Genomic DNA, 13,741 nt, shown 5'->3' on the forward strand with positions numbered 1-13,741 from the left:
TTTTTAAAAAAAGAATAATTTACCAATTGAATTGCTAATAACTCAAAGTTTTTTGAGTCTTTTCTTTGGAAGCCTAAAATCTAAAGAGAACTTGATCTATAAGCTGGTAGCTACTTCAAGAAATAATAATTTTCAATTGATTCCAAGAAGTAATACAAATTACTAACTACTTATTAAAAGGAAAAGGAAAAAATAATCATCTGCAATTTAAGAAATCTCAAAGGCCATCTTCCCACCATAAAGCCTATCCTATTTTCCTCCAATCCCTTTAAATAGTCATAGCACTTCCCTAGATAGGTCAGTTTAGTGCCTGCAGTGACCCAGCCACCTTCTGAGGGAAATTCCTGCCCCACAGCCCCACGAAGGAAGCAAGACTAGGCCAGCACAGCTCCTGTCAGAACAAGCACTAGTAAACACCAGACCCAAGGGCACCTGCTCTACAGGCCAATCAACCAAGTGCCCAGATGGGGCTGGGTATGAAAATTCTGCCCAAGAGAATACCAGTGCTCAAGTGGGCCAGTACAGATTCTCTCGGGAATGTGAAGAAGAGATGGGATTCGGAGCAGCAGGTTAGCTAGTGGCTGGTAACCAAAAAGAGAGGAAACAACACAAAGTGTAGCGGAACTGCATTAATACTAGGTTGCTAATGGAATCCATGGCTTCCCAGTTCTGGAAGAATCCATGAGTTCTTCTATTCCCCAGAGTTGCCCAGGAGCCTGAAAATCTTACATTTCCAGAAATAACATACAGTAATAGCACATTATAAATTGTATTAAGGTGGTTTCACATATTTATTTCATTTATTTAGTTCTCACAATAATAGACAAGGCTAATAGTGGTATCCCCACTTTACATATAAGAAAACTAAGGTAAGAAAAAAGATGGGGAGAATTCACATTACTGACCATCTTCTAGAGTTTTTAATTTTCACAACTCTGTCAATTCTTCACATCTTTACAGAAGTTCACAGTAGTTAAATAACTCTCCCGAAATTTAGCATCTAGTAAGTGCCGGAACCAGGACTTGAACTTAGGTCTGTCTGATTCCAAAGTACACAAGCCACCATTCCTCACTCCATGATAGTAGCAATCATTAACACACAATCACAGCCCTCTTCCTCCCCTAGCCAGGATGTGGCATATAATCCTTCTCAATTCAGGAGTATGAGGAGGGTCTACAGAGCTAGTATTGTTACATGAAAACCACCCAGCATTCCTGGAATAGAGAATGACACCAAAGCCAATATTCGCTCTACTTTGCTTTGTATCCCGTGTTCTGACCAACCTGACTTAACCTCTGTCTCCACAATTCATGAAGGCAAGAACCTGGTCTGTTTTGTTCAACAGTCTATCTTCACACCTAGAACAGTTTCTGGTGCATAGTAGACACTAAAAAAATATTTCTTCAATCAGTGGATATACTCTCAGATTAGCTCTATTAAACAACTCAGTATTTAGTAATATGTAATTCTTCTTTAAGTGTACATAGATCTTCCTTGCTTCACCTTGAGACCATTTTACTTTGTTACCTTTAAAGGAGAAATGGCAAAGATGCTGCGTGCCGCAACTAAGACCCGGCACAGCCGAGTAAATAAATAAATAAATAAATAAATATTTAATAAATAAATAAAAATAAAGGAGAAATGGCAAACTTATAACCTATTTAGCCATATTCATGAAAATCCCTTTACATCTAAGTTAACCTGGAGTTTGCTGGTCTAAAACATATTGAGAAGTTTAGTGGCCTGTAACAGCTTAATCTTAGACTCTAAATTCACTTTTATATGAATGCCCTTCAAATTTTTATTTCCTCAAATTAAAATACCAACTCAAAAGCAAAAATACAAAATTCCATTTTTTATTACATAAAGATATCAACCATGGTTCATCTGCACATTGGTCTCCTAAGGTTTAAAATATTAGCAAGACACTATAGAAAAAAATTGTTGGTATGTTTTACCCATATATATGAGTACCTTAAATATATATATATATAACATGTGTGTGTATATATATGTGTGTATATGCATGTATTTAAGGGGCTTATATATGCTCTATATATTTAAGTAAGTTAAAAGGATATAAAAACTACAGAACCTATCAAGTCTGTCTTTCAGGGTAGTCCCTGGTGGCCCAGTGGTTTGGACTCCACACTTCCAATGCAGGGGGCCCGGGTTCGATCCCTGGTCAGGGAACTAGGATCCCACAAGCCGCACAGCGCAGCCCAAAAAAAAAACCCACAAAAAAACAGTCTGCCTTTTAAAAACTCTGACTGTGGGACTTCCCTGGTGGCACAAGAATCCACTTGCCAATGCAGGGGACACAGGTTCAATCCCTGGTCCGGGAAGACCCCACATGCCATGGAGCAACTAAGCCCATGCGCCACAATTACCAAGCCTGCGCTCTAGAGCCTGTAAGCCACAACTACTGAGTCCACGCGCCACAACTACTGAAGCCCATGCACTCTAGGGCCCACATGCCGCAACTACTAAGCCCATGAGCTGCACCTACTGAAGCCACACGCCTAGAGCCCGTGCTCTGCAACAAGAGAAGCCACCGCAATGAGAAGCCCACGCACCACAACGAAGAGTAGCCCCCGCTCACCACAACTAGAGAAAAGCCCGTGCGCAGCAATGAAGACCCAACGCAGCCAAAAATAAAATTAAAATTAAAAAAAAAAAAAAGTAAAGTAAAAACTCTGTACTAGACTGTCAAATAGTATCTACAATTTCATTTTAATGTACTCTGTTAGAACTACTCAGTGTTTTATTTTGGAACAAATATGATATTCAAAAAGAAACAATGCATATTTATATGCTACAGCTACTGAAATGGCCACACTGTACTTAAGATGAGAAAAATCAGAAAAATTCAGGGACTTCCCTGATGGTCCAGTGGTTAAGACTCCACGCTTCCACTGCAGGGGCACAGGTTCGATCCCTGGTTAGGGAACTAAGATCCTGATTGCTGCACGGGCAAAAGAAAAAAATAAACAAATGAAAATAGATTTTTAAAAAAGAAAATAAAAAAGAAAAATTCATACTTAACTTTAAAAACCTCAACTCCCTATTTAAAAAACAAAAGAAAGAAAAGTAACCACTACCAAGTATCTAGAACTGCACAAATTGCCACAGTTACTAGAATTATTACCTGTGTACATACTTTATTTTGTTAAAAAAAAAAGTTTAAATATAAGTTTGGGCAATCACTGTTAGTTTAGTTTTAGTCTGTTAGCTCCTGATACCTATATGGGAAATAATCAACTGTGGATTAGCTCCAGTACCTGGAGATGCCTCTCACTTGAAGCTTCCTCTCTCCATAGCTCAAGTAAAGGCATCTCTGTTCCCCCAACCACTGGCATTCTGGGTGGCATTAAAAGGGGACAGAGAGCATCAACTAATGTCACTCTGGTTTTGTTACCTATGTTAAGATCTCCCATGTTACAGCAAGTAAGGGAGAGGTGGCCAGGTAATAACCCAAGAGAAAAGTGAGTTTTATTTGATATAATTATTAAGGCCTAAAAATGATGACATATTTCACATCATGTTACGATAGAAAAAATGTGTCTCAGAAAAATATTTATATACTGGAAAAGAGTATTACAAAATGTTTTAAATGGGTCTATTCAAAGGTACATCTCTCTGCATACATCTACATCTCTCTAGCATTCCCAACTCAGTATGAAAATAATCATGGTCCCAGGAGGAGGAAAATTAGAAATACCAGCTAACTTACTGCCAGTATCATTTGGACATGGGAAAAATTCATGCCTGCCATGCACCCAAGTTGTGTGTGAATGGGTGTCTACCTGATGCCATGTGACTCGGTATCTGTCTCTACTGCATGACCCTGCCTTGTGTCCCAGGCCTGACAGAGACTACATTTCCCAAGAAACCTTGCCTTGATCTCCTACAGAAACATTAACTCACAAACAAACATCATCATAACCTTGGGGACTTCCCTGTTGGTGCAGTGGTTAAGAATCCGCCTGCCAATGCAGGGGACGTGGGTTCGAGCCCTGGTCAAGGAAGATCCAACATGCTGCGGAGCAACTAATCCCGTGTGCCACAACTACTGGGCCTGGTGCCCACGCACCTAAAGAGCCCGTGCTCCGCAGCAAGAGAAGCCACTGCAATGAGAAGCCCGCGCAACGAAGAGTAGCCCCTGCTCACCGCAACTAGAGAAAGCCTGCGCGCAGCAACGAAGACCCAATGCAGCCAAAAATAAATAAATAAGTAAATATTTAAAAATAAAAATAATAAAATAATAAAAATGAAACTGAAATACTGTATTTAAAAAAAAAAAGAATTCCAACTAATAAATGTAGAAGGAATAAGGAAAATAGCAAATCACTATTAGAACACCAGAGTAATAATAGTTACTACAGGAAAGATCCACTTTTGGATGCTGAAATTAGCAAGAAAATTTGAGAAACAAGATACTGCACAGTCTCAAAGTATCTCCCACAAAATAAATATTTACTAATTATGAAGAGAAAAACAGTAAATTCACAGTGGATAAATCTGGCAGACATCATTTTAACCAAGTGATCAAGGTTAAAATCACCAATAATAAGACATTTTAACACCATGTACTCTTTGATATGATGCACCAAGAAGGGCACATCACGTCTGGGGTATTCTTCCCAATAATGCATAACCCCAGACTAATCATAGGAACACACCAGAAAAACCCAAATTGAGAGCCATACTACACAATATCTGACCAATATTCTTCCAAAGTGTCAAAGTCATGAAATATAAGAAAAGACTGAGGAACTTCCACAGATTGGAGAGGGAGTTATGACACCTGTATGCAATGCAGGAACCTGGATTGGATCCTGAAAAAAAGGACATTAATAGAAAAACTAGTGAAATTGAATAAACTCTGTTGCTCAGTACACAGTATCATGCCAATGTTATATTCTTAGATTTGATAATTGTACTATGTTTATATAAAATGTTAACATTAAAGGAAGCTGAATGAATTACTTTCGTAACTCTAAAATTATCTCAAAATAAGGTTTTTTAAAAAGTAACACCTCTACTTCACATCATATTCAAAAAGTAACCCAAAGTGGATCAAAGACCTAAGTGTAAAAGCTAAAACTATAAAACTCTTAGAAGAAAATATAGGAATAAATCTTTATGACTGTGGATTAGACAATGGTTTCTAAGCTATGATACCAAAAACACAAGCAACCATAAATAAATTGGACTTCATCAAAATTTAAAGCTTTTGCGCTTCAAAGAACACTACCAAGAAAGTGAAGACGAACTGCAGAATGGGAGAAAGTATCTGCAAATCATATATCTGATAAGGGTCTAGAGTACAGGATCTATAAAGAACTCTTATAATTCAACAATAAAAAGTCAAATAACCCAATTTTTAAATGGGCAAAAGATTTGATTTGAAATTTCTCCAAAAAAGATATACAAGAGGCCAATAAGCACATGAAAAGACGCTCAATGTCATTAGTTATTAGGGAAAAACAAATAAAATTACAGTAAGATACCACCTCATACCTCTAGGATGGCTGTAATCAAAAAGACAGAGTGGTAGCAAGGATATGGAGAAATTAGGAGCCTCATAAATTACTGATGAAAATGTGAAAATGAAGTCACATTGGAAAACCATTTAGTAGCTTCTCATAAAATTAAACATGGAGGACTTCACTGGTGGCAAAGTGGTTAAGAATCCGCCTGCCAATGCAGGGGACACGGGTTTGATCCCTGGTCCAGGAAGGTCCCACATACTACGGAACAACTAAGCCCGTGCACCACAACTACTGAGCCTGCTTTCTAGCGCCCATGCACCACAACTACTGAGCCCCCATGCTGCAACTACTGAAGCCTGCGAGCCTAGAGCCTGTGCTCCACAATAAGAGAAGCCACCGCAATAGAAGCCCACGCATCGCAACAAAGAGTATCCCCCGCTCGCCGCAACTAGAGAAAGCCCGTGCACAGCAACAACGACCCAAAGCAGCCAAAAAAAAAAAAAAAAAAAATTAAACATGGAGTTACCATATGACCCAGCAATTTCACTCCTAGGTATACATCCAAGAGATGTGAAAAGCATACATCCACACAAAAACTTGTACACGAACGTTCATAACAGCATTATTCATCATAGCCAAAAAGTGAAAACAATCCAAATTTCCATCAAATGATGAATGGATAAACAAAATGTGATGTATCCGGACTTCCCTGGTGGCACAGTGGTTAAGAATCCGCCTGCTAAGGCAGGGGACACGGGTTCGAGCCCTGGTCTGGGAAGATCCCACATGCCGCGGAGCAACTAAGCCCGTGCACCACAACTACTGAGCCCACACGCCGCAACTACTGAAGCCCACGCGTCTAGAGCCTGTGCTCCACAAGAGAAGCCACCGCAATGAGAAGCCCGCGCACCGCAACAAAGAGTAGCCCCCACTCGCCGCAACTAGAGAAAGCCCGCGCGAAGCAACAAAGACCCAACACAGCCAAAAATAAATAAATAAATAAATAAACTTATTAAAAAAAAAATGTGATGTATCCATATAATGATATAAAACTCAACCATATAAAGGAATGAAGTACCAATACATACTACAACATGGATGAATCTTGAAAACATACTAAGTGAAAGAAGCCAGACACAAAAGGCCACATGTCGTATGATTCCATTCATATGAAATATACAGGAAAGGAGAATCCATAGAGACAAAGTAGATAAGTGGTTGCCAGGAGCTGGAGGGGAAAGGAGAATGGGTCGTGACTGAAAGAGGATGTAAGGGAAATTTGGGGGCAGTAATAATATTGCTTCTTGATCTCTATGGTAGTGACATGGTATATTCACTTTTTGAAAATTCACCAAAATACAGATTTAGGATTTGTGCACTTTTCTACATGTGTGTTACACTTCAATGAAAATGTTACTTAATTTAAAAAGTGGAAAAAATGGCCTGAAATCACAGTATCCTCAAGTCTAAGATTCCCGCTTGCTCAAGATTGAAGTTAAATTACGGTACTAGAAAACTTGATCAGTTTGAAAATGGAATGGACAGTAAAGCATTTCTCAAAAAAAAGTAAAGTTTAGGTACAGTTTTCCATGTTTCACATTATTCATCACAGTAAGTACAAAAACATAAAGTACTTGTGAAAGAACTAACTAGACAGGAGAACGTCCCAGATTATCTCCAGATTATATAATTTCATAACTGAATCAGAGATTAGTAACAACAAGGAAGCTTTTGTAGAATCTGGGAGCCTAAGAAGCTCAAGAGGTCACTAAGGTTTTAAACCTCAAATCACAGAACTACATCAAGCTACCACGAAGTGCTACTATTTCACAAGGAAATTTAAAGGCCATTATTAGTACCCTGCAAATCCTATCCTAACATTCACTGTTGAATGGTCTACCTTCCATGCTAGACTGCAAACTCAATGAAGGAAGAGATAATCAAGGCTTTATCTCCAGAACATACCATTGTCTGGATATGGTAGTTGCCCAGTAAATATCTGAATAGATGGTTCAATGAGACAGTATAGCAGCATGCAATTATACACATCCATTTCGATTAAAACAGTGAACATGCTGAGGATCAAACACTGAGGCTATGGGTCACCCAGAAGAGAGGAAGAAACACGAAAACCTTTCACACAACTGCCTTTATCCTTGTCAGAAAAATAAACAGAAACTTTGCTAAGATAAAGAAAACTGTGCTGACTACTCCAGGTTCCACCCTGTTAGGGGATAAGAGGAAATAAACAGGCAGTGACTCAACAAAAAACAGAAGTGGGAAAAAAAGGGGAGTCAATTCTGCTACCTGCTCTTTTAAAAATGGCGTAAGTTTGCCTTCACCCAAAAGCAGGGCTTTATCTTCAATCTGTTAGAAAAAAAGTAGGGGGGGATCAGTAATGAAATGATTATAAATTGTCCTGCTTTTTATAGATAATTTAACTGGCCTGAAATTGTTTCCACCAAAGAGGTGAAATACAAACTATGTACATATACATGTATGTATGTACACATATATGTACATACAAGTAGGCTATGTCATAGATTATCAGCAAAGTGAAACCTAATAAACTTGATTCCCAGAAAGTGCTTTAAGTACTAGTGACTGACACAAGTTTAGCTTGGATGATTCACATCCAAAGCTGTGTATTTTTTTAAATAAATTTAAGGCAAAATAATAGGAGTGAGGGAATAGCCAAGAGAGTCCCACACTGATTATTGAATGTGCAAGGACACTAATTATAAAAAAGGGGCTAGGGACTTCCCTGGTGGCGCAGTGGTTAAGAATCCACCTGTCAATTCAGGGGACATGGGTTCGATCCCTGGTCCAGGAAGCTTTCACATGCCACGGAGCAATTAAGCCTGTGCGCCACAACTACTGAGCCTGTGCTCTAGAGCCCGTGAGCCACAACTACTGAGCCCACATGCCACAACTAATGAGCCCGCGTGTCACAGCTACTGAAGCCCGAACTCCTAGAGCCAGTGCTCCGCAACGAGAAGCCACTGCAATGAGAAGCCCTTGCACCTCAACAAAGAGTAGCCCCCGCTCGCTGCAACTAGAGAAAGCCCGCACGCAGCAACGAAGACCCAATGCAGCCAAAAATAAAAAAATTAAACAAAATTTAAAAAATATTTTTAAAAAGGGGGGCTAACGTATTGGGCATGCATTAAATGGCAGATATTAATTTTTACATGCTTTATCTCAGTACCTCCAACAACACTCAGGATGTTATTTTGCCATTTTATAATTGAGGAAAATGAGACTCAGAGAACTGAAGAAACTGCTCAAAAAATCAGACAATGAGCATATGTTCAACACCCCAAAGCTTGTACTCTTTTTACTAGATTGATATTCTGTCCAAAAAGTTGATAGGTCATAGCCTTCAACAGGGGGAAAGCCACCAATGATTTCTCGATTCTTATAAAATTGGGGTGGGGGCTGGAGAGGTTCAAGAGGTAATCTCAAATTACAGATGTGTCACCTCCCATGATGTTCTGTGAGTTCTGTGAGTTCACATGATTTAAAGGCCCTCAAAAAATGAAGACCATCTCTAAGGAAGTGTGTACAGGTGGCAAACAACTCTTCACACTATGAAGAAAAAAAGAAACTACTAAATATCCAAATTAGGGAAAATGGTTAAATAAATCATGGTCCATACAAAAATCTTTATGAGGACTCTTTAACGATATGGCAAATTGTTTATGAGAATGCTTATCAGTAATGGCAGACTCTTACAGCAGACCTATTTGGGGGACTGCTGCCCAGACCATGCTTTCAAGTGTCCCCTCCTTTTGCAGGGGTGAGCCTAAGTGGCCACGCCGGTTACTGAAACACTGTCTCCTTACCACAACTGACTGAACAAAAGGGAGCACCTGACCCATGCTGAACCAATCAGATACTCTAGTATTTGAATTAAGCTTCTGCCTGGTTCCAGAATACAAAAGTAGAAGTTTGGCTAATATCAGTACCGTGGAAACCCAAAGTCAAGTGAAATGCGGCAGCAGAAATTGAGACCCTTGCAGAGGAAACCAGCCTCAGCACAGAGAATAGAACAGACATGCAAAGAGAAGCAGAGACAAAAGACCACACAGCTCCACAGAGACAAAGGCAAAAGTCTGGGGCTTTCCAAATCCCATGCGGTTCAACCCTGCTTCCTGCAACTGGTTCCAAAAGATTCCTTACAATCAATTTCTCTTCACTTAAATTTATTTGAGAGGATTTCTGTTCTTAACAATCAAACTAATCCTTGACAGATACAAAATTATATAAAGAAAAAAAGCATTAACAAAAATGCCAAGTATTAATCTCCTAATATAATTATGAGTGATGTTTTCTAGTGTTTATAATTCCCTTTCCTGCCAAGTTTTCAACAATGAACATATTATTACTCAATGAGGAAAAAAAAACCCTGGAATGAGGCAATTCTGGATTCAGATAATTAATTAAGGCTTTACTATAAAATCAGGTAATTTCACAGAGCTGGAAGTGACATAGAGTATATAAAATTCAGAGGATTTCAAACCTTGTTCCAGAGGACCCTTAGTGTCACTGTGGTGATGCCAGAGCCCTCTCAGGGGAAAAGAAAGAAGCTGAGCACACCTCCTGTAGTCAACACCTTTTGCAGTCTCTTCCCAGCTCACAAGACCCCCTTCACTGTCCCCTTCGTCTAGGACAGGGTCCCCAACAGACATTTTATGCAACATAGACCACTCCTCCAACCACTCAGGTCTTCAGCTGATTATACCAGAGCGAGAATCTGCTCCAAACCAGGCCTGAGTACCTTCCTCTGGTGTTTGGAATGAGAATGACATTCACTCTCTTCATTGAAGTGGCTGAAAAGGGCAACTTCGCCATAAAGATCACAGAAGCAGGAAGTTACTTTAAAGGAGAGCATGAAGCATGAACAAAATCCATAAAACATGAAGCATCAACAAGAGGCTTCCCTGGTTCTGGGCTCTAGCCATTTTCTGGAAGTCCCTCTAGGTTTGTACCTTGGACATCTTGAAACACCTCTGTGGCCTTACAGCAAATGTGCATTTTCTCCTTCAGCTATAGCTTAGTTTCTGTCGTCCACAACCAAATACATACACACAGGCGCCATTTCAACCAGATTAGCCACTGAGGTACATCTGATTTTCATCTAACCAGAAAAAAAAGTTCCCCTACTTTACAAAGAATACTGATTCTAGTACTTCAACTTCATTTTTCTAGTGAGAAAACTAAGGTCCAAAGGCCTCATCTTCACAAAGCAAAAGTTAGGGGTTCTCTTCATTGAAAATGAAAAAGAGAATTTCAGTGCTTCCCAAATACAGACTTACCTAGGTCTTACTGAGTCCAAGGCACTGTTCCAAATGCTTCATCAATATTAACTTACCTAACCCTCACAACAGTGCCATGATAAAGGCACTGTTATCCTGTCACAGAGGAGTGTGAGGCTCAGACGCGCTAAGTAACGTACCCCAAGTCACACAGATTCAAGCCTAGGTGGTTTAGCTCTAGAGTCTGAGTTCTTGGTCGATATTCTACATTATCTCTTTAGTAGGGATTTAAGCTTAAATAAGTGACATTGTTTATGCATTTAAAATTTGCAAATGGTACTTTCTATCATGGCAGAACTGACTTCCTAAGTCTCTCTCAAGCCTAAGACTAAATGACTGCATTTCTGATAACACAACTGAGTTGGGAGGATATACTGTCCAAACTTAGTTTTTAACCTATTTAATTAACTTCCCTTCTGAATCCCTATGGTTGTGCATTATAGGAAGTAGGGTGGGGCTATTATGTCATTTCTCCAACACAATTCTATACTTACCTTCTTGCCCCATTACAGCCACCCCTCCTGTCCATTTTTGGCCTGGATATGGCCATATTACAAAAGTGAAATATATTTTCAACTATTTTGTTATATCAATTATTAATTCGTATTCCTTTTTCTTCATTTTAAAAGTGGCAATATTCTACATTTCTCAGGAAAACAAAACAAAATTAAATTGTGTTGCCTCTCAATGTGTTTATCTTTCTTGGGATCCTTTATTAGGGTATCTTCCCCACCCTCACCCTACACTTTCTAAAATCAGTGATTCTTCACCTGAGGACAATGCAACAGAAAGTCCATAAATGACCCCCAGATAGTCAATGGAAGCATATACATGATTTTGTATTACCATTTTCCTAAGGAAGAGAGTTCATGAAGTTCATAACTTATCTGCATTCTGGACCTTTTAAAAATGTGAAGAACCAAAGACCTAAAGAAAACTCTGTGCAGTGGCATATACTATGGGAAATGAAATTCAAAATAGTCTCAGTGATTCACATTTTTGTAGCACCTCAAGACTTGCTAAGTATTGTTTATTAGGTCAGAAAAAAACATACACATTATAAAGAATGCCCAAATGGTCAGAGTCCAAAAGGATCTCCTTTAACTATTCAAAAATGTAATCGACTACAACAACTCAGTCCTATGCTTTCTGATTAAATCGTATTTTGCTATACATATAGCTTCAGGTTAATATGTCAGTGTAAATGATAGATGACATAAATCTCTTCTTCAGTCTTTGGGAACTGTTGTTTCCATCTCAAAGTACTGTTCATGTATTCACTCACTCTATCAATTTTTTATTGAACACTGTCACGTGCCAGGCACTGCATTTAGCCCTATCTGCTGGTGTGATTAATTCTTGGTTCTCCTCTAAATTGTAGTCTTACTCCATAAATATAGGTTAGAGTATATCTTTCATATACGTCTGCCCAGCAACCAAGATAATGCCTAAATCTTAGTGGAAACTTTAAGTGTATTGAGCTGTGTAATGATAAAACACAGAGAAGACAGGCTGAATACACACTCCGCATTAAGAAATACCTCCCTGGCCAATTTTCATAGCCCACTCATGCCACTAAAGTCAGAATGAGATGATTCATTAAAATCTGTCATTGCCACCAAAACAAACAAAAAAATCTTCTAAACATAGGTCCTTCTGACTCTACGTTTTTGTTGGCTACATAAAGACAAGCAATCTCTTACGCTACAAAAGGAACCCTAAATAATGTCAAGATTACAAGGCCTTTCAACAAGGCGCTATAAAAATGGAAAACTTGACAAATTCACAAGCGAACGATTTTCCTTATGTTCATCTTGCTATGAGCTTTCAGGCCGTCTCAGAAGCAACATCAAGAAACAACAGAGATGAGGAACAAAAGGAGGAAAAGGAGAATACCCCTGCTGAGACAAGCATTTCGGCTCAGGCTGAGTGGAATGCTCTGAGGGTCGCTGCAAATGGCCAAAACAATCCATGAGTCTAAAAAAAGTTGGTTGTGTGAGGTTTGGCTATTATAGTTCACCACATGTCAGGGGCATTGTTTGCTTCTTGAAAAAGTCCCAAACATCCTGCCTGCAGTCTTCTCCGGGTGCCGCTAACCATTCTAGTTATCCCTGTGACACCAGGTTTAAAAAAAAAAAAAAAAAAAGGAAACAGGGCCATCAACAAGTATTTAGGAGGGGCCTAGAGAGAACTTTTCACCCTTAGCCACAGCCCACGATCCTCCCACGGGAACTGCTTCTGGACCGCAGCCCGGCAGACGGCGGAGGGGCTGCCGGCCACGCCCGGATGCGCAGCGGACAGGGTGCAGGCCGGTCGGCCCGCGGGCCACAAGCTCTGCTGGGACTGCGCCAGCGCGGGGACCGGGACGGGGCGCGGGGGCCAGGTGCGGCCGGGCCTCACCTCCACGGCTTGGCCCAGCTCCAGGTCGAAGCCCACCACACACACGCAATGCAGCCAGGCTGAGAAGCCGTCCCAGCGCAGCAGGCCCCGGCTGCGGCCCTCGTCCTCTTCAACGTCCTCTGGCGCGTCTCCCGCCGCCACCACGGCCGGCACCTCGCGTTCCTCGTCCGCTGCCCCCGCCTCATGCAACAGCCCGCGGGAGCCGGGCCCCGAGCCTGCCAGGCCCCGCAGAGCCATCCGCCGCCCCCTGGCTGTTTGCGCCGCCTCCACTGCGGACCGCGCCACAGAGCGCGCTCGGCTCCGCGCAGCCGCAGCCGCAGCTGCCGCAGCCGCGGGGGACGGGCTCGGACGGGGCGGGGCCGCGGCCCATGTGACCCTGGGAGCCCGGCTCTGCATGGGTCCTCCTGTACCGCCTCCCGGAGTAGAAGACGTCGCGCAGGCCCGTGACTGGGATTGTGAAGCCTGCTCTAGAGCCTCCTTGCTTTAAAGCTCTTCAAGACTGAAGCAGTGAATCCTGGAATCCTCCT

The 13,741-nt window shown here is 40.9% G+C and overlaps 1 protein-coding gene across 4 annotated transcripts in view; it reads right to left on the reverse strand.

Annotated features, from left to right (window-relative positions):
* DENND6A (DENN domain containing 6A) overlaps nucleotides 1-13,494 on the reverse strand; it is a 61,784-nt gene extending 48,290 nt beyond the window's left edge. For 3 of the 4 annotated variants that reach the window (XM_061197030.1, XM_061197029.1, XM_061197028.1), the window contains exon 1: nucleotides 13,215-13,494. In XM_061197030.1, coding sequence (XP_061053013.1) covers nucleotides 13,215-13,451 — 237 coding nt within the window. In that variant the 5' untranslated portion in view covers nucleotides 13,452-13,494. The remainder of the gene's footprint in view (nucleotides 1-13,214) is intronic. The other variant, XM_061197031.1, reaches the window with a different exon arrangement.
* Nucleotides 13,495-13,741: the final 247 nt, after the last annotated feature.

This window comes from Eubalaena glacialis, chromosome 7 (assembly GCF_028564815.1).
Source record: "Eubalaena glacialis isolate mEubGla1 chromosome 7, mEubGla1.1.hap2.+ XY, whole genome shotgun sequence".
In the NCBI taxonomy this organism is placed as follows: Eukaryota; Metazoa; Chordata; class Mammalia; order Artiodactyla; family Balaenidae; genus Eubalaena; species Eubalaena glacialis.